Source organism: Trypanosoma melophagium (genome assembly GCF_022059095.1).
Source record: "Trypanosoma melophagium isolate St. Kilda chromosome Unknown ctg3segment0, whole genome shotgun sequence".
Taxonomy (NCBI): Eukaryota; Euglenozoa; class Kinetoplastea; order Trypanosomatida; family Trypanosomatidae; genus Trypanosoma; species Trypanosoma melophagium.
In genome coordinates, this window is record NW_027125162.1 from 402,012 (window position 1) to 422,563 (window position 20,552).

A 20,552-nucleotide genomic window follows, 5' to 3' on the forward strand; every position below is an offset into this window, starting at 1 on the left:
AATACAAACTGGTATTCTGGAGTCCCCTCTTTTACACTATTGGGGTCTGCCCGTGAATGAGACTTGTTTTCTTTATTACTGCTACACGCCCTGAACTTAGTTGTTTTAAAAAAAATTGTTATTTTATTTTTATTTCTTTGACTAGGAAAGTAATACTCCTAACTTGCGTATTTATTTCTCCTTTTAGCTTCCATTTTTCCCCACATTTTTTCTCTTGCCTGCACACACACACAAACACATACAATAAAAGAAAGAAAGGGAAAGTTTTTTAGGAACCCATTTCATTCCCCCACCACCGGTATTCTTTCCATCGTTATCAAGTAAAATATCCCCCTTTCGTTTGGGTCTTTCATTACTGTTATTATTTCTCTATTTTGTGTGCCTTATGACTTCTGTGGAGGAGTTGCGGCTCGCGATTGACGAGGCGGAGCGGCAACACCGCGAGGTGATGGAGGCGTTGGGGCGGCAGCGCGAGACGCTGCGGAGTGTTCTCGACGACCAGAAACAGGCATTTCGGGAACTCGTCACACGCGTGACAAAACTACGCATGGTCCGCGGGGAGTTACTCGCATCCAACAGTAATAGTAATAGTAATAATAATAATAATAATAATAATAATAATAATAATAATAATAATCCGCTTTTGGTTAACACCGGCAGTGCGGCGGTGGATGCGTTTCTCAGTGATGTGTATGCCTGCCGTAAGACGGCCAAGTTAACGGTTGATACACTACTTGATAGATTGAGCACGGCAGCCACACAGGCGGTTACACCGTCGTCGGGGAAAAAGTCATCAGAGCTCTCGCACCATAGTAGAGTGTCACGTAGCACAAGTATTGTGTTTGTGTTGCGAAATGAGATTAGAGGTCTGCAGCCATGGATGCAGAAACATTACAAGAAGTGCAGCATATGTGATGCAAAACGAGGGAATCTACAGCCATGGGATCAAGTGGATGAAAAGGCGATCGGTATGGCAGCAGCTCCGAATCTTCGACATATTCCTGGAAAGAGTTTTCAGTCACTGTCTATCCGTTTTTTAAAACTACGAAACCAAGGACTTCTCTTAGATGTGTTTCGTGTTTCTTTGGTTATGAATATAAAAAGTACAAATGAAAGCAGTATTGCTAATCCAGAAGGCATTGCTACAAAACTAGAGGAAGTTTTAACAAAGTGGAGCCGAAAAATGATTGATTTGGCAAAAGAGGCTGTAAAAGATGCACCTTGGAATAAAAAAGGTACCGAGAATTTAATGATTGCTGGTGCAGTAGATATGTTTTTACACTCCTTAGATGTTCGTGTAAAGGTATCAGTGGCACCATCAGCAGGAATGCACAATATTGAAGTGGGGTGTACTCCGTTTGTCGTTGATGTCACAATTACTACACCAACACATATTCCTATCATTGATCCATTTACTGAGTTGCTGGGTAACGCTGATCAACGTAGCTATATTTATAAGCATATTATGGGACCATTATCCCAAAGTGTGGGTGAATTTATCGGAATGCCAGATTTTATTTCAAGTTATACAAAAATCGTTATCAATGCATTTGAATTGCTATACCGTATGTCAGAAAATGATGGAGCAGTAAATACTGGAGAAAAAAGAGGTTCTTTACATTCCTCATCTCCTTTATTTCCGGAAGGAACAATGACTAGGGTACGCAATATCCTTTACGCGTTGGCAGTATTTGACACCAGTTTGGAAATAGATTGTGCTCTACCATATTTGAATGATATTACAGACATTGCATCTGCTAAAATAGGTGCATTATCTATTGCGCAGAGTTTTCTACAACTTCTTGTCCCACCTAGACCTATTAAAGTTCCTTTTGTAAATGATCCAATGAGCGCTGATCTTGTAGTCCAGCTGAAACGATTCCCAACGAGCCTATTACAGATAATCAACAGTGCTTTTAGTAACGATAAAAGATTGCCATCGACGTCACGTGTGGGAGTTGTTGATTTTTTAGCATCACCCAAGGCAAAAATACGGTACGCTCTTAAGATTTTCTCTGAAATTGTTGTTGATATTTATAGGCCTTATGTACCGGATACAGGTGTTGTCATAGCAGATGAAAATGGAAAGAATGGAAAACCCAAAGCAACTGGTTGTACTCCTGTTGCAGATCTGCCTCGTGACATTGTACGGGCTAATGTGGCAGTAGCGGAACAATCAGAACGCGCTTTAAATAAACTCCGGGAATTTAAACAAGAAGAAGAACGACGGCAACGACAACAACAACAACAACAACAACAGCAAGTGAAGGGTAAGACATCTATTACAGGTTTAGATGGAGATGTGGGAAAGGTTCTAGACCATTTTGTGGAGCAGGTGCAACGTGACTCATTGTATAGAGAATTCATGAAAGATCTTGACAATCTTTGCGTGGAAGTGGTAGAAGTTTTCCGAGCGAGCGTTGATATTTGGCTTCCATTTGGTTTTAACTTTTTAGATATGACAGAAAATACCACTGAACTTGTATATGCCCGTTTCGAGGGGCGTCGTCATGCTTGAGTACGATAAAAATTTTTTTTCTTTTTTTTCCATGTTTTTTTTTTTTCTGTTAGTCCTGATTCTAAATTTGATCTGTGCCTCGACTTTCTTTTCTTCTTTTAATTTGTTAAAGTGTGTTGATTTTTTTTGTTTTTGCAGCTGTTGTTATTATTGCTATGGATGCTGCTGGTCGTAGTGATGGTACACTGCCTTTTAGATGGTGTGTTGGTTTCAACACTTTTCTGTGTTTATGTGGATTCTTGTGACTAGTCTTTTTGTGGCCCATTGTTTTCCACTCCAATATACATATATATATATCTGTGTGTATATGGGTTTAGGTGGAGAATAAAAGTAGGAAGTATGAAAAGAAAATAATATAAAAAATGGAAGTTTCAACTAAAATTAAAATTACTACTTCTCTACTACCACAACTTCTGCTGCTGCAACTGATACTGTTGTTGTTGTTTTCTTTCTGGTTCTATTTTTTCCGAAATGTGTTTCTGTGATACGTGGAGTTTATGCTTTTTTTTTGTCTTGTAATTCTTCTCTTTTTTCTATTTGTTTAGTTGTTTTTTCTTCTGTTTTCTTACTCTACTTCTTACTCTGGTTATAGCAATCCACCATTAAGAGAAGTATAGAATAATGAGGAGAGGAGAAGACGGGGAAAATCAAGGCGTAATAATAAATAAATAAAAAAGAAGTGTTAACAGAAAGGAGCCGGTGACCTTCATAGTAGTATTTTTATCAATATTATATATATATATATATATAATATGTAAATATATATGATTTTTTCCCCCTCTTTTTTACTCTTCGAGGAGGAGATCAGATCACTTTGTTTACTTTTCTCTGTTCTTTCTTTTCTTTTTTTTATACTGCTCTTTCTTCTTACCACCTCAATTTGACGAAGATTACTAAATAAAACAAAAACGAAAGGAAACGAAAACATATCCAAGGTGAAAGGTGGGGGTTTTAGTCGCGGAAAAACCCTTGCCAACAGACAAAAAAGAAAGTAGCAGCAATACATATTCTACAAGTAGAAAAGAAAGAAAAGAAAAAAAAGAAGGAAAAGAGGGAGGGAAAACCAAATCAAAGAAAAATAAAAATAAAGAAGAGTCGACAGGAAAAGCAAACGAAAAAAAATTTCAAGGAACTAATAACTGTACCCATGTCTCTTAATCTCGCTGAGGCAGCAGATGAGCGAAGCTACCGAGAGATGGAGAAGTACACGGTGGAACGTGTGGCGGGGCAGGGAACATTTGGCACAGTACAACTTGCTGTGGAGAAGTCTACAGGTGAGAATGTAGCAATTAAGAAGGTTATCCAGGATCCACGTTTTAAAAACCGTGAGTTGCAAATTATGCAAGACTTAACTCGCCTTCGACACCCAAATATTGTGCTGTTAAAAGGATATTTTTACACAGTCAGTGATAACCGACAGGGTGATGTTTATCTTAATGTTGTCATGGAGTTTGTTCCAGATACATTACATCGAACCTGTCGGAATTATTTTCGTCGCCTAACGAGTCCACCCATGATAATGGTTAAACTCTATATGTATCAATTACTTCGGAGTATTGCGTGTTTACATCTACCGTCAGTTAACGTATGTCATCGTGATATTAAACCACATAACGTGCTTGTCGATGAATCAACAGGCGATCTTAAGCTCTGCGATTTTGGAAGTGCCAAAAAGTTATCACCAACAGAGGCAAGTGTGGCGTATATTTGCTCACGCTACTACCGTGCCCCTGAACTTATTTTTGGTAATCAGCATTACACTACAGCGGTTGATATGTGGTCTGTTGGCTGTATTTTTGCAGAGATGTTGCTTGGCGAACCAATATTTTGTGGTGAAAACAGTGCCGGCCAGATGAGGGAGATTGTGAGAATTCTTGGTCGACCATCCCGAGAAGAGTTAGATAAGATAAATACCCTTCACACAGATATGAACTTGGCGAATACTAGGCCTGTACCATGGGAGAAGGTGTTTAAGCGACAACTTCCTCCTGAGGTGTACGATTTGTGTGGAAAGATCTTCAAGTATCTTCCAGATCAGCGTATAGCCCCACTGGAGGCCCTTTGTCATCCACTCTTTGATGAGCTTCGTGATCCTTCTACACGACTTCCGAATGGCAATGAACTTCCTTCGCATTTGTACCGATTCTTACCGGAGGAGGTAAATGCCATGACAGAGTCACAGAAGGCACACTTACTGCAGAAAAAGTAAAAGCGATAGGTCTGGGGGTGAGTGAAGCAGATATGTGATAATTTAGTTATCTTTGAGTGTGAAAGAAAAGGAGCGGAAGAAAGAAAGAAAAAAAAATGGGGGTGAGGGTGTTTGTAGAAGAATGCATAGAGTATATGAGAGAAGAAAGAGGGAAGATTGGGGTCAGGGGGGAGAAGCAAACGAGAGCAAATGAGAGCAAATGAGAATATATATATATATATATATATGGGAATTGAAAGTGTAAAGATTGAAAAAGGTGGAAAGTGCAGTGAGTAAAACCAAGAAAAAAGAAGAATAATGGATGTGATATGCCGTGATTAGAGACAAGAACAGAGTCCAAGTACTACAACAAGAAATAAAGACAGAAAAAAAAAGTTTTTTTTTTTTGTTTTCGTTCTCTGAGTTTTTCTTTTTCTCCCCCCTATGAATGAGGAAGAAACAAAAAAAAAGATAAGGGGAGGGGATTTCCCACCCTTTCTCTATTTTCGGTGTGTGTGTCTTTTTATGTTTTTTTGCATGAAGGAGAGAGGGAATGACATGAGGAGGTGTGCGTGTGTGAAGGTAGGAAAGGAGCAGATAAGTAAATAGCAAAAATAGGGGTTGGGATTTTTTTTTCTTTTTCTCGGCAGCTAACCTCAACCACATGCTAAGAAGGAAACGAAAATAAAGAAAAAAAAGGAGCAAATGGTTACACTTGTTTGAAAAGGATCGATCAGTATGGTGATTGACTCGGTGTAACGTGTGTTAGCCAATATGTGTTTATTCACGGTGGGCTTGCTATTTATCTGTGTGTATTTGTGTCTTTTTTTTTTCTTAGTTTGGGTAGAGTATAATTACAAAGAATTATATATATATATATATATATATATATATATATATATATATTCTATGGGAGCGTGTTTGTATATATTTAATATGTGTACGAAAGCGGATAGGGATTATATTGGTACACCTTTACACGCACATAAACGAACAAACAAACAAACAGCTGTACACATATACACACTCCCCCACAGACTCTTACATAGGTTTGTATTGTTTAAACAATATCCTTCGTCTGATATGTGGCGAAGGTCAATAGGTCATAATTCTTCGTGGTGATGTGTCACTGACTTTATTAAAAGTCTTGGCTCCATATTTCCTTTTTTTTCTTTCCTGGTTATCCTGACTGCTTTTCCACTCTTTGTTTTCTTCTCGTGTAGATGTCTTTTCACCTATTTAACAGCTTTATGTGCGGTAGTGCTCATATGATGAGCCATTTTTTGTTGCGTGAGAGAGAGAGAGAGAAAGAGAGCATGCAAGGAAAAAAAAAATGGTAGAAAAACACCGAGTATGTGTATGTGTGTCCCTGTGTGATTTTTGTGTGTATACCTCCCCTTTTTGTTTTTGTTCTCTTTTTTTTTGTCTTTCATTCTTCTGCGACCACTACAGTGTGGGTTTGTAACGGCGAAAAAGAAAACATTTCTCTTTATTTCGCTTTTTTTTTCTTTTTGCTACCTCATTCCCCCTTTTTTTTGTGAACTTCAATAACCGTTGGCTGCTGCTACCGTGAAATAGTGTTATTCTGGACTCTTTTCGTTCATTTGTTTGGCAAGTCGTGATACTGCATCTCACTCTCTCTCTCTCTCTCTCCTTTGTTGCTTTGATGTTACTGCCACATACTATATATATATATATATATATATATGTATAGATGTATATATACATGGGTAAATAGAGAATCATATATCGAGAATGTGTCTCTATTAGAGAGAGAAAGATAGAAAGGGAAAACAACAGAGATATGCGAATACACATAGGCGCAGGAAACTAGGGAGAGGAAAAGCTAGGAAAAAAGGGATGAGGGAGAGAAAGAGAAGGAAAAGAGGATTGATAAGCATCATCTTGAAAGAAAGAGAAACTGCAGAAAGGAACGAAAAGAGAGTGGAGGAATGCACAGCGTGAATTAGAAAGAAAAACAAAAATGAGAAAGCAAACGTAGCGATTCTACCTCCCATCCTCCCCCAAAAAAAGAAAAGAAAAAAAAAGCAAAGAGTGTGAAAAGAGGGAAGGAAGCGTAGAGCACGTTTCTCTGCTTCTCATACTCTTCTCATGATCTCTATTATTATATTGGGAGTTTGGTGGTAGAAGTAAAACCGCTGCACTAGCTGCTTATGTTGTTGCTGTCGTTGCTGAGGAGACAAAGTATATGAAATTGGCATTACTCAAACGCCATTTTTTTTTTTTTTCAATTCATTTCTATTTCTCTCGTAATAGTGGAGGGACGTGGGCACTCTACATCATCAGCGCTTACAGTATACCACTTGTTTTTTTTTTAAATCATTTATTGGTTGAGGAACCCTTGTGCTCACATGTGACTTCCTTTGCTTCTGCCTCTGTGTGTGTGTTGGGATTGAGCAGAAGACGTCTCACCTACCTTTACTATTCCCGTACGCTTTCAGTATTGGATCCATCCCCCACGTTTTTTTTTTTCTTACGTTCTGTGATACAGAGGATTCTCCTTTGAAGCTGCCCATGTAAAAATAGAACGAAAGGAGGAGAGTCATACTATTACAACCAGTTTATTATTATTATTATTATTATTATTATTATTGTTGTTGTTGTTGTTGTTAAATAGATTCTTGATACTGGATTGTTTGCACAGTTTTTTTTTGCTCTCGGAAAGGCTTTTCGTTTCTCGTTCTTCTTTTTGGTTGTTGTTGTTGTTCTCCTTATTATTCTTTTGATGGGAGTCCGTTAGCGGTAAAGCGGAAAAAATAGTAGGTATTTAAATAATGCTTACTCTAAAGAGGGTAACAGCAATAGGGTGCTGTGGTGCACCGTTGGTTCTTTCTCTTCGTCATCTCTCTGTTCGTACAGAGGACTTCTTCAGTAAAGAAGCTATGAGTCACGCACGACGTGTTAGTTGGGCACCCCACACAACAGAGAAAAAACAGGGTGCATTTGCTAAACTGGCACGCTCTAACTTTGGAGATCCAAAACAAAGTGAATACACGCAGGAACCATTTTTTGAGGAGGCAATAGAGGCCCATCGCCTTTACCATAGGCCAGACGTGTATATTTACAAGTATAACTTTTCACCTACTCACATGTCTCTTCGAGAGTAGGGAATAAGAGGGAAAACAAAACATGGGTCTAGCAGAAGGAGTGTGGGCCCAGACTATATATATATATTTCTCTTTATACTTGTGTTTGTGTTTCTTTTCTCTAAAGAAGTTGTGAATTTGATATTTCTCTGTTTTTGTGTTTGCGTGTGTATTTCTTTGTTGGTGGGATAATGATAGGGGTAAGGGGTTTCCTCCACCTTATTCAAATGATTATCCTTCCCCTTTCTCTCCCATTGCCGTGGTTTTATTCGCAGGTTCAGAAGTAAGTGTGTTTCTTACATATTTACATACCTACATACTTATTGATATACTCCTCTACATCTATCTATCCATCTACCTATATCGATAGATAGATAGATAGATAGATATATTTGGTTATCGACGTCCAGTTGATTGGGGTGTGGGAAAGGAGAAAACCGCCGATCTCACCGTCTAATGCACCGCTGCCGCCGCCCCCTCCCCCTCTGCGTGCCTTCCCCCCGCCCCCGCTACTCCCATCATCCACCTAACCCTTCTTCTTCTTCGACGCCCCACCGGACCTCCTCACGGGAGGGGGAGGAGGAGGAGGCGCGGGTGTGGCTGCGGGGGCACGTGGAGCGGGCGGTGGCGGAGGGCCGGCAGCCGCAAGCCGTCGCCGCGTACTTTGAAGGTCTTCTCGACGACCGACCGGAACTCCGCGCGTACGTGCGGGACGCCCGCCAACAACTCGGCGGCACCGACCCACGCACCCTCACCGCCTATCAGCAACGCACCGCAGCGGACCAAATCGCACGTCACTTGAGCAGCGACGCCGCCGCACGGTTATTACGGGCACACAACGAAGACACACGAGCCCGACAACACGCACACGACGGTACACCCACCGGTGAGGCGTATTGGCTTGAAGCGGGCGGCACACTAGCATCTCCCGCCGTGCCACGACGCATAAAGGATGAAGTGCTGCGTGACATGCAGGCCGATCGCAAGGTGACAAGTCCCGCTTTTGATGAACCACCAGAGACTGCAGCGCTCGCTGCTGGCGACACCGATTTTGCACAGCATCTACGAGAGCAACGCCGACGTCTTTTGCGCCCTGATGACTGGCTTGACTAGCAGGTAACAAGGTTTGGAGAGAGAGAGTGTGTATGTGTGTGCGTCTGAGAGGGATAGAAAGAACCAAAAAGGTGAGAGAACTATAAAGAAGGGATTATTATTAGTATCGTATGGACGCACAGCTGTTGTTATATTATTATATGTGTATCTTGATTTCTTTCTCATGTATATATATATATATATATATATATATTCTTCTATTATGGGAGATGAAGGAGGGTAGGTGATTCTTGTGTTTTTGATAATGTTTTTCTTTCTTCTGGTTTTTTGTTTTATGCGTTAGTACCAGGTTTTTGAATTAGATGTAGGAAACTAGAAGAGGAGTAGGAAAGTAGTATGCTCAATAGAATGTTTCCTTCTACTTGGCGTTACTGGATGGACGGACGTGCACTTTTGGTACTCTTGCTTTTTCTAGTTCACTCCTGTATAGTGTATAAATCTGCAATAGATGGTTCAAGTAAAAATGAGGAGAGGTTGCGTCATGATGCACGCCTTCGTGATGACCTTGTGAGGTATTTGATTCAAGTGGGTCCAATGTATACATTTAGGGTTCATTTCCCTAATCAGCAGCAACAAGGTAATCAAGAAGTTTATAAGGTGAAGGAAGAAAAAGAAGAAACTGAGAGAATTCTACGTTCTGTTGCACCAGTAGATTGTCTAATTTTAAATTTTTCGGATAATAATACTTGGAATCAAAGAGTTATAATAGAAGAATTTTCTAGGACACATCGCTGGCCGTTAGTACTACCGTTACATCCTTCTAGTGATACCAATTTCGGAGTTTTTTATCCTTTGCCAAAACGACCTTTGTTATGGAGAAAACAAAGGGATAATGATGACTATTTAATTCCTGTTCCTTTTGTAATTCGTTTACGTAACATTTCTGAATTTTTTAATTCTGAAATGACCCCACAATGGACTTTTAAAACATTACAAAACACTTCTATAGTTGCATGTTTTCTTGTAGAAATGGATCCTGCGTTTATTCCTATTCCTGGTGCTGGAACTTTGGAAGATGAACTTTCCACATCAAAGCAAAGAAAATCACGTATTCCTTTCATCTCACAGAAGCTGAATCACATACATGGTGCTAGTTGGGCCTTCTTTATATCTCCATGTAGGACTAACCGTGTGTACTCTTGGGATCAGCGTCATTTTAGTTTTTTGAACAATACTACTCTATGGTGGGTATGTGTGTCTTCTGACACCCTTATTGAGGTGAATACGGCAGCACAGTTGCTCACTGTAATTACTGATTAGTAGTAGTATTAGTGGAAGTGGTAGTAATAGTTCAAACGAAAAACAAAAAAATGGATGGAAACAATGTGTTTTAGTGGGTGGGGAAGGGAAGAAAAGTATCACATTTGGATTGATGACTTTTTTTGGTAAATACTATTTCTCCTAACTAAATGTGGGAGTATAAATTTATTTTGTGTGTACGTGTACGTGTGTGCCTTGGTATGGATATTTTTTTTTTCACTGTGTTTTGTCAAATTTTGGCTTCTCTTCTCTTTGCTTGGTTTCTTATCTATAAAGTTTAGTGAATAAAAAAATTGTTAAATCATCTTTAGCAGACGACACCAATAAAATAAAATAAATAAAGCAGTAGAGTAGTAGTGTGGTAGGTATTAAAGAGCAAAACTGGGAAATTTTGTTTGGTGGAACGACGTCTATTCAAAAACAATATCCACGGAAAAAAAAGTAACGAATATTCTCCGTGATGCTTGGTTGGATCATAAATTGGTCAAATATCGTATGGGGTTCTACTCTTGCTGTGGCCTTTTTTGGGGCCAAAAAATACTCCGCAATGACAGAGAATGAACACGCACAACTTTGGGAAAAGCTGAATAAGCTGAGAAATTACGCTCCTCTTTCTACTATTGCTCTTTGTGTGTGGTTAGGACTTCGTTGTCTGTATGCTATGGGCTTGTTACTTGTGGTGGAATTTCTTTTGGTGATTGGTGCAATATGCTATGTCCGTAAGAGGGAGGCCTTGCGGGAAGCTATTCAAATTAACCAGACACATGAGATGGTACAAGATTCAGAAAGTCTTAAAGCTATTCTTGGAAAAGAACTTCCGGATTGGTTGAAATATCCAGCTGCGAATCGTGTACAATGGATAAATACTATGATAAAAGGAATGTGGGGTTCTATTTCTTTAGCAGCCGAGGAATCTGTTCGTCAATTTGTTGAACCTATGCTAGCTGCAAATAAACCTTCTTTTGTTTATGAGTTTGTGCTTAAACAATGTTCTATGGGCTCCCGTCCAATGATTATAGATGGAATTCAGCATCAATTTTATAATGAAACAGATTCTTTACTTGATATTACTGTTTCATGGGATAGTGATATGGAGATTCATTTACACTTGAAGGTACCAGGACCCGATATGCACGTATATGTAAGAAGATTTGAACTAAATATGAAAATACGTGTTATATTAACCCCAACGGTTCCAAAATGGCCATGTTTTGGAACAATGGTAATTTCAATTATGGATATTTGGGTTCTAAACTTTGATATTACTGCAGCAGGAGTGTCATTAGATGCAGTACCAGGTTTAAGAGGGTTTTTGGACGGTTTTATTCGAGATACACTTATAGGAATGTTACGGTATCCGAAAAAGATTGTTGTTCCTATTGTACAAGGATATACCTTACAAAGTACTCGTGCAGATGCTGCTCTTGGAACTCTTCGAATTCACCTACTTCGTGTGGATGGTTGGCATCACCGCTATACCTCAAGTAAAGATAGTACACCATTTTATGTAAAACTTCAACTCAATAGGGAAAAGAAAAAGAAACGTCTAAGGAGCTCATCTTATATAGGGTTAAATTCTGAATTATCAGATGTATTTAATTTTGTTATCTATGACATTGGAGACACTTTGCACTTCTGGTTATACTTTGATGTAATTGGTAACGATACCTGCGTTGGAGAATGTGAAGTTCCTGTTCAGATATTAATGAAAAGTAAACTACCAGAGCATTCATGTTTCTTGACAAAATCATCTGCGTCAGAAGGTACTGCACGTGCTAGACTAATTATTTCTCCTGAGTTCTTACAATATAATGACCGCGGTAAAAATGGATCTACTTCTGCACCGAGTTGCGCTCCGACACGTGCAGTCTCTAGTGTATTTTTAAAAGAAAAAAGTATAGGTGATGCTTTTATTAATCCACCAAGCACGCGGTCAAGTAATAACCAAAGTATCTCACTAAACCATAATGAAAGTGGTACACTTTTTGTAACAGTTGAAAGATGTACCGGTCTAAAGAACATGGAACGTTTTGGTACATCAGATCCATATGTACTGCTACGTTTACGTAAGCAAACAAGGCAATCGCCGTATGCAAGTGCCACTCTTGAACCCGTATTTAATTTTGAATCAGAGGTGGAAGTGATTGACGTCAAAAATGACGTACTGAAAGTAGCTATTGTGGATAAAAATGACCTTAGCAAAGATCGTGTGATGGGTACTGTAGGTATTCCAGTAAGTAAGGTTGCGGAAAGCGCAACTGATCAGATATCGGGCTCATGGAATCTCGATCCACAAGGTAAGGTATATATCAGTATGCATCTCCTGCGTCATTGATCATGTTCATCTAGTGAACTAATAGAAGCTGTAATGGGTTGTCACAGAGAAGCAAAAAAAATAAAATAAAAAGTAAACTAAACAAAAAAACAAGGAGAACAAAAAGAATAGAGTGAATTTGAAAAAGTAAAAAAAAGAAAAGAAAAGGAAACAAATAAAAAAATATATTTCCTTGTGTTACTCTATGAAAAATTTATATATATATGAAAAGCAATTAATTTCTTTATTTTTATTTGTCTTTATATGGTTGAAAGAGGAGTTTTGCAAGAAGAAAATTTATTGGGAGGGCACACACACACACTCTCTCTCTCTTAAGGGGAGACATTTAGGTAATTTTCTGCCTGCCAAAATGATTTGCATTGTACGCATGCTAACGTATGCAATCCCATCTTATCTCGGCCGTTCATTTTCTACTTTTTTTTTACTATTTTACTTGTGCCTGGTTCTACAGTGGTTGTGAAGATAAAGTCTTAAATATGCATAGTTCTCCTAGTTATTCCAATGAGTGAAACCGATACTACCCTTGTCTCCTTTACTTTTTTTGCTGTCTATTATCTCTTTGTCACCATTTCTTTTTTCTTTTTGTTTTGTATTGACTGGTATGGTCGTTAGTGCTCCCATTTTATACTTTGGTTATGTTCTTTACTTCTTTTTTTTCGCCTTACGCTTATTTTTTTATTTTTTCCCCTTTTATTTTATTTTCGTTCCCCACCTCACGTAATCTATCCCTCTCGTTCTCTTTTTCTCTTTTTCCCTCTCTCTCTTTATTGATCGACTTTTCTGCCACAGTAGCTTGTGTGACGTCTGTTGCGACGCGATGGGAAAAAATCCACCAAAATGGCTTCCAGGTGACCGTGTGAAGGAGACAATTCTCCTGCAGCGCAAGTCAGTGGAGCAGCTGCGTGCGGATCGTGTGCTTCGCCGTGATAAACTGCAGGAACGTCGCGACCGGCACAAGGCAAAGTTGGATGCGAAGCGGAAACGCAAGCTGACGACGAAGAAGTTCATATCCGCACAGACTATTCTGAAACACGCCCAACGTGCCCAGCGACAGGGACACGTTTTCCGGAAGATTGGCGAACGGGTACGGGGAAAACGCCACCGCCAGCTGCAGCAGCAACAACAGCAGGAGAAAGGGGAGGAGGAAAAGAACAGGAAGAAAGATGGAGAAGAAGAAGAAACGGCAACAACAACAACAGGAGCAACAGAGGTGAAAGAAAATGCACCAACGGTGGTGTTGGTGGTGCGGGCGAAGGGGCGACAAATCCCGACGGAAGTGGCCGCAGCATTCCGGCGTCTCGGACTGCAGAAATTGTACGCAGCGCGGCTCGTGTGCCTTGACGACCCTAATCGTCCCAATAACAACAATAACAATAATAATAAGAATCGTTATTCCAATTCAACGGAGGTGTTGGTGCGGCAGTTGGCGCCTTTCGCGATCGTTGGCCGTCCACCCGCCGCGCAACTGGAGGCTCTTCTCCGCACACGTGGTTGTCTGTGGAACGCGGAGACACGCACGCGCCGCATTATTAGCGGCAATCTCATGCTTGAACAGACGCTGGGGCAATACAACGTGCTGTGCGTGGAGGATCTCTGCGACGCCATTGTGAAGGGCTCTGCGCACCTGCAGGAGATTCTGCAGCACATCGCACCCTTCGACTTCCACCCGCCGCGGCAACTCTTTATGGAGCGACACCGCTCCGTGCACCAGAAGCTGGAGGTGGTGAACAGAGACTCCTTCGCCGCCTATCTTGCCCAGCAGCTGAAGACTGCCACAAGGCAGGAGAAGAAACTTGAAGCATCTAATAAGCGTAAAACAGCTAAGAAGTCATCTTTAACCTCCTAGTAAATAAAACACATGAGCTCACGTGCACACAGATACACAACTACAATACAAACAAACAAACATTTATATTTTTGCATGCTTAATTATACGTAGACGTTATATATGTATGTATGTACATATATAAATTTTATTTTTGTAATGCATGTAAAAGTATACGTGCTTGTATGTATGTATGTATTCTGCACTATTCTATGTCTCTGTACATGTGTATTTGTGTTTCTGTGCAGCATGTTTTTGCTGTGTGCTTTCTTTTTTTTTATTCTTGCAGAACGTCCTCTAGATTGTTCCCCTACTTTCCCCTACTCAACTATAAGAGAAAGGGAGATAAAGAATACAAAAAAAAAAGAATTGAGGTAGCAAGTGAAATAGAGTTCATCTTTTTTTTGTGTGTGTAGTAAAATGAAAAAGAAATGAAAAATGCGTTTAATGGTGAAGGGTGAGGAAAATGACACGTCCTCACTCCCCGCTACATTTTTTTTTTTTTCGTTTCTTCATGTTTTTTTTTCTTTTATGGTTTCTCGGTCTGTTCTTTCGTTCTCCATTGCGTACCGATGTTGTGATACTACCGCTTCTGCTCTTATCTGTACTTCTTAATTTTTGACCTATTTAATGAAGGAAAGAATAGCAAAAGGAATATATATATATATATATATATATATATATATATATATATATATATATATATATAGGTAGTTTCTCTGCGATTGTTAGGCAGAGGCTTCCCCTTTTTTTGTTTTTGTTTTCTTTTGCTTGCAGAGTTATTTTTCTGTTCTTTCTGCTGACGGAATAACTTCTCCTGGAGAAGGCTCTTAAAACGAAGGATACGAAAAACGAAAAAAAGAGGTGAAACAAAATAAAAAAAAGAAAAAAAAGGAAGAAGGATTTTTTTGTGCGACAATCAATTCTCTTTGAGTAAAGGAGAATAAAAACAGAGAATCAACAGCAAGAAAAAAAAAGTGAAGAGAATCACATGACGCAAGTGACACAGCAGCGTTTTGGCTGCTACATTGGTAACATTGACCGCAGTGTTTCACTGGATGTACTTCGTCAGGTGTTTTCACAATGTGGCACCATCATCGACTGCTCTCTCAATGGAAGAGACGAAGACCCGTATCGCTATGGCTTTATCGACTTCGCTTCTGAGAATGATCGTGCGCGTGCGATGAAGTATAACGGTTTCACATTAGCTGGAAGGAAGATTAAGGTGGGAGTTAGCAAGGGCAATGTTGGACGACCAGAAGGCTTTAACAATACCAACAGCAACACCAATAACAACAACAACAATACCAATAACAATAGCAGCAACAACGCTGCAAACAATAATGCGGGCAATCAACAGCAATCACAAATGCAACAGCCCCAAATTCCTGCAATATCACTTGCGGCAAATCTGCTTCCATCCCTTGTTCAGCAACAACAACAAAGCGCACAGCTTCTCCTACAACTTATTCATCAAGGTGCTATAGATGTGAACAAGTTGTCTCCTGACCAGCAGCAGTTGCTTATGGCCAACCTTCTCCCACAGACGACGCCTCCCACACCTGGCATTCCGGCCATTCCACCAGCAGCGCCTATAGCATATCCGCCGATGCAGCAGTTGTGGGGTGCGGCCCGCGGTGGTGGTGGTGGTGGTGGTGGTGGTACTGGTGTTGGCGTTGGCAGCGGCTACCAGAATGTTGCACCGATGAACCGCAATATGGCATTCACCCGCGGCCCGGCCAATCCGATGCCGTCGGAGGAGACGATGAAGTTGCGGGAGGTGCAGCGGAAGCAATTCCTCGATGTGGTGCGCCGCGATGCGGAGAAGTACGAGCGGAAGATGCAGGAGCGCAGTGCGAAGGAGGGCCGCGCCGGCTCCGTCTCGGGCAGCGAGGACAATAGCAGCAGCGACGAGGAGGGCGGCGAGCGGCAGCGGCGGGTCCACCGGCGGAAGGAGGCTGGAGACGCGGACACCGCCGAGCAGCACGACCCCCACAGCAGCGGGCACAAAAACAGTAATGAGAGCAAGGAGAACAGCGAGGGGAATAATGCCACCGCCACAGCAGACAGAAATGACGGCGATGGTCACGATGGCAGGGTCAAAGAAAACGAAAATAATAATAATAATAATAATAATGATAATAATAATGGTAATGATAACCCTTCCATTGACAGGGGAGAAGTAGAGGAAATGAATGAGAAGAACGAAAATAAGGAGATGTTGGAGGATAAGGAGAGTGCGACAGAAACATCAGACGATCGTGTTCACATTTAGAAAGAAAGAAAAAAAAAGAGTGAAAAAGGAAAAAAAAGGACAACGAGTCTGAGGAAGGAAGTGAATGGAAGGTCAAAGAAATAATGGTGGAAGTTGATCCAGATATGAATCTGGAGTAAAGCCAAACCAGTAAAAAACAAAAAAAAAAACACCCAGAAACGAGAAGGAGGAGGGGAAAAAAAAAATGAACTGAAGGATAGAGGAAAGAAGGAAAGAACCAATGGGAAAAGGAAGCATCCCACATGCATTGAAAAAAAAAAAAAGAAACGAATAGAAAAAAGAAAAGTGCAACATCAAGGATAGATGTAAATGAAAGGATCCCAAGAGGTAAAGGGGAATCAAACCTTTTTTGTTTATTTTGCGTTCCTTTTCTTTGTTTCTTCTCCATCTTTTTTAAATTGCAGAGAGAAAGGGATAGAGAAAAGAGGTGAAATTCAAGTCTTTGTGGCGATGTGAAACTGGTCTGTATTTTTGTACTGCTGGTCATAATGGAAATGGGGAAAAACAAAGTTTAGCTGTGTGATTTTCATGTCTTAGGCTTATTAGCAGATTTTTTTTTTCTTTCACCTTCTCTTTCTACATGAACACTTCTATCGTACCTCCATCACCTATAATTCACTAAAACGCTCACAAACGCACACATCCATATATACATTTAAGCGAAAGAAAAAAGTGTCTTCTACTCCACACACAAAAAAAAGGAGCGAAAGGGAAAAGAAAAGAAAACCTACACACGTGGACGCAAAAAAAAAAAAATCAAGAAAAACGGAAAAAAAAACAAATAAATAAATAAATATATATATATATATATATATATATTTATTTGTTTATTTATATTAAGGTCATGGCACGAGTTGGTGAAGGAGATCCGAGGTGGATTGTGAACGAGAGGAAAGATGGCCAAAATGTAAATGCGTGGCATTGGGAAGAGCGCGATCTTTCCAACGAATGCCATGGAGAACTGAAGCGTCGTTTTGCAAATCTTGAGCTCTGCAAGGAGGGCGACGTTAATCTGCGCATCAAGGAAGTAAGCGAGATCACTGGTGACGTGACGGTGGCACAACGTAAGGGTAAAATGATGTGCTATTTCGAACTTAAATTAACATTGAAGTGGACTGGTGGTGATAAAGTCTCCGGAAGCCTCACTGTACCAGAAGTGGATCATGATAACTTTCGTGAGGAGTATGATGTAACTGTCAGTGTAACGGATAATGATGCAGCGTCACAGAAGGCAGAGACTTTGGTGCGCTCAAAGGGACGTTCGGTTGTTCGTAATGTTATTACCAGTTACTTTAATGAGCTTTTTGAGGCATACCATATTGGAAAGAATGTCAAGAATGCCTCTGTTTTGCCACCACCACCAACTAAAGCAACAGGCAAAGACACAGATAATACAAAGAGTGGGGCAGCGGAAAAAGAAACTCTGGGTGCGACTGCAACAAATTTTTCGTGGAATATGCGCTGGCGGATTCCTGTTGAAGAACTTTTCACGGCGCTAATGAATGAGCAACGTGCGTCAGTGTATACGCGTTCTCTGGCGAAGATTGATCCACGTTCTGGTGGCACATTTGAGTACCTTGGTGGAGTTATCACCGGGTATTTTGTCGAGGTTGTGCCGAATGAGAAGATAAAGATGCAATGGCGTCTTCGCAGTTGGCCTAGCGGCATTCACAGCTCCGTTGTTATGTCATTAAGGAAGGAAGAGCCAGGAGTTACGCTGCTCGAATTTGCACAGGTTGGTATTCCCGAAGGTGAACTGCAGAGCGTGCAAGAAGGATGGAGAGCGAATTTTTTTGATGCCATTAAAATGGTTTTCGGATACTCAATGGAGTATATATGATACAAATACATTCGAAAAACTCGTTCATCCCTTTCTTTTTCCTCTTTACCCACTATTTTATTCACTATTGAACACTATTTATTTTTGAATCGAATCTTATTATACCAATCGGTATTACGCGGTTGTCAGTAACCCACGTATTGCGTTTTTTTTTTTTTTTCTTTACTCTTTGAGTTTTCTTATTTTTCTTCCATTATTACTTACTTACTACGTTTTCTCTTGTCTGCCCCCTTTCTTTTTTTCTTTCTTTTTTTTATATTTAGTTTCTTGTTGTTTATTACAAATCAAAAACACACATACTTTACTCAGTATCACGCAGCACCTTGTTAGAGTAAAACCTAACAAGAACACACTATACGCAAAACAGGTACTCTGAGAAAAATCAAAAAAAAAAAAACGAATGCCTAAAATTGTCATTATAGGAGGAGGTCCTACCGGTCTTGGTGCTGCTATTCGTCTTACTGAGCTCGGAGAATCAGATTGGCATTTATATGATTGCAGTGAAGTTCCTGGTGGTTTGTCTCGTAGCTACGTTGATGAAAAAGGATTTACTTGGGATTTAGGTGGACATGTCATCTTTTCACATTATCAATATTTCGATGATGTGATGGATTGGGCTATTCAGGACTGGAATGTACTTAAGCGGGAGTCGTGGGTGTGGGTCCTGGGACGATGGGTCCCTTACCCATTTCAGAATAATATTCACTGTCTACCAGAGGAAGAGAGAAACCATTGTTTTAATGAATTAGTAAAGGCCCAAGGGAAACAATATGATGAACCCCCAAAAAACTTTGAAGAGTCCTTTACAAGACAATTTGGTGAAGGTATATCAGATATTTTTATGAAACCGTACAATTTTAAGGTATGGGCTGTATCACCAAAATTAATGAGTACAGAGTGGGTTGGAGAACGGGTGGCTACTGTAAATGTAGAACGAATACGAAAGAATATCGAAAACAATCAGGATGATTTGGGATGGGGACCAAATGCGACATTTCGTTTCCCACAACATGGTGGGACAGGAGGTATCTATAGAGCTATACAAGCTAAATTACCTCAAGAAAACATGACATTTAATACATCATATCGGATGGTAGCTATTGACACAGAGGCTAAGACTGTGAAATTTGCTAATAAAGAAGTGGTATCATATGATTATATTATATCTACAGTTCCATTGGATGACCTTCTACGAATGACGAAGGGAAGTAATTTTAAAAATAGTAATGATTGGGGAACCATGGCAGACAAAATGGTTTATAGTTCAACTAATGTTATTGGTATTGGCATTAAGGGTTCACCACCATCTCATTTATGCAGCAAATGTTGGATGTATTTTCCAGAAAATATAACTCCATTTTATCGTGCAACGGTTTTTTCAAATTATTCAAAGTATAATGCCCCAGAGGGTCACTGGAGTCTTTTACTTGAAGTTAGCGAGAGTTTTTATAAACCTGTAAATCAAGAGTCTATTATTAAAGATTGCATTACTGGATGTTTAGCCTGTAACCTATTAACTTCAAGAGATGTGGTGGTAAGCAAATGGCATCATCGCATAAATAAAGGATATCCTACTCCTTTTATTGGACGCAATGAAATACTAGAAAAAGTGCTTCCCCAATTAAAGAATCAATCTATTTATTCTCGTGGCCGTTTTGGTGCGTGGCGCTATGAAGTGGGAAATCAAGATCACTCCCTCATGCAGGGTGTTGAGGCTGTTAATGATATACTTAGTGGCACAAGAAATGAAGAGGTTACCGTAATGAATCCACAAAGAGTTAACGGTGCTCGTGCCACTGTGCCTTGTACTCTTTTAAAGAAGAGAACTGATTCGGGAATGGGAGATAAATATTAACTTGGGCAAAATTATATCTATGGGAGACATAGTAAGCAAATAAGAAAAGAAAAACATTTTATTTAGATTTTTACGGGATTCAATGCAAACGAGAGGGGACTGGGAAAAGAAAAAAAATAGAAAATAAAAAAAAAAACGTCATATGTTTCCTCTTTCGTTGGAAGCTATGAGACAAATTATTTGAATTACATCTCTTAAAGATGAAGGAATACATTTTGCTATCCGGTTTTTATTTT

At 40.0% G+C, this 20,552-nt stretch overlaps 10 protein-coding genes across 10 annotated transcripts; all 10 read left to right on the top strand.

The window, feature by feature from the left end:
- Positions 1 to 385: 385 nt before the first annotated feature.
- On the top strand, positions 386 to 2,518 carry LSM04_004726 (uncharacterized protein; the record flags this gene model as incomplete). The annotated part of the gene is made up of 1 exon (XM_067337101.1): positions 386 to 2,518. One exon carries the CDS (start codon positions 386 to 388, stop codon positions 2,516 to 2,518), a length of 2,133 nt encoding a protein of 710 aa, XP_067189786.1.
- A 1,147-nt stretch (positions 2,519 to 3,665) lies between these two features.
- LSM04_000938 (Protein kinase domain) lies at positions 3,666 to 4,727 on the top strand (the record flags this gene model as incomplete). Its single annotated transcript, XM_067337102.1, has 1 exon — positions 3,666 to 4,727. One exon carries the CDS (start codon positions 3,666 to 3,668, stop codon positions 4,725 to 4,727), a length of 1,062 nt encoding a protein of 353 aa, XP_067189594.1.
- Positions 4,728 to 7,501: 2,774 nt separating this feature from the next.
- Positions 7,502 to 7,834, top strand: LSM04_004016 (uncharacterized protein; the record flags this gene model as incomplete). The annotated part of the gene is made up of 1 exon (XM_067337104.1): positions 7,502 to 7,834. The coding sequence occupies one exon, from the start codon at positions 7,502 to 7,504 to the stop codon at positions 7,832 to 7,834; it is 333 nt and encodes a 110-aa protein (XP_067189761.1).
- A 435-nt stretch (positions 7,835 to 8,269) lies between these two features.
- LSM04_006699 (uncharacterized protein) lies at positions 8,270 to 8,926 on the top strand (the record flags this gene model as incomplete). Its single annotated transcript, XM_067337105.1, has 1 exon — positions 8,270 to 8,926. One exon carries the CDS (start codon positions 8,270 to 8,272, stop codon positions 8,924 to 8,926), a length of 657 nt encoding a protein of 218 aa, XP_067189883.1.
- A 348-nt stretch (positions 8,927 to 9,274) lies between these two features.
- On the top strand, positions 9,275 to 10,186 carry LSM04_007165 (uncharacterized protein; the record flags this gene model as incomplete). The annotated part of the gene is made up of 1 exon (XM_067337106.1): positions 9,275 to 10,186. One exon carries the CDS (start codon positions 9,275 to 9,277, stop codon positions 10,184 to 10,186), a length of 912 nt encoding a protein of 303 aa, XP_067189897.1.
- Positions 10,187 to 10,646: 460 nt separating this feature from the next.
- LSM04_007231 (C2 domain) lies at positions 10,647 to 12,521 on the top strand (the record flags this gene model as incomplete). Its single annotated transcript, XM_067337107.1, has 1 exon — positions 10,647 to 12,521. One exon carries the CDS (start codon positions 10,647 to 10,649, stop codon positions 12,519 to 12,521), a length of 1,875 nt encoding a protein of 624 aa, XP_067189900.1.
- Positions 12,522 to 13,338: 817 nt separating this feature from the next.
- LSM04_001403 (uncharacterized protein) lies at positions 13,339 to 14,367 on the top strand (the record flags this gene model as incomplete). The annotated part of the gene is made up of 1 exon (XM_067337108.1): positions 13,339 to 14,367. One exon carries the CDS (start codon positions 13,339 to 13,341, stop codon positions 14,365 to 14,367), a length of 1,029 nt encoding a protein of 342 aa, XP_067189620.1.
- Positions 14,368 to 15,337: 970 nt separating this feature from the next.
- On the top strand, positions 15,338 to 16,621 carry LSM04_005013 (RNA recognition motif domain; the record flags this gene model as incomplete). The annotated part of the gene is made up of 1 exon (XM_067337109.1): positions 15,338 to 16,621. One exon carries the CDS (start codon positions 15,338 to 15,340, stop codon positions 16,619 to 16,621), a length of 1,284 nt encoding a protein of 427 aa, XP_067189803.1.
- An 844-nt stretch (positions 16,622 to 17,465) lies between these two features.
- On the top strand, positions 17,466 to 18,461 carry LSM04_009490 (Activator of Hsp90 ATPase; the record flags this gene model as incomplete). Its single annotated transcript, XM_067337110.1, has 1 exon — positions 17,466 to 18,461. The coding sequence occupies one exon, from the start codon at positions 17,466 to 17,468 to the stop codon at positions 18,459 to 18,461; it is 996 nt and encodes a 331-aa protein (XP_067190001.1).
- Positions 18,462 to 18,861: 400 nt separating this feature from the next.
- LSM04_003062 (Amine oxidase) lies at positions 18,862 to 20,316 on the top strand (the record flags this gene model as incomplete). The annotated part of the gene is made up of 1 exon (XM_067337111.1): positions 18,862 to 20,316. One exon carries the CDS (start codon positions 18,862 to 18,864, stop codon positions 20,314 to 20,316), a length of 1,455 nt encoding a protein of 484 aa, XP_067189704.1.
- Between the last annotated feature and the right edge of the window lie 236 nt (positions 20,317 to 20,552).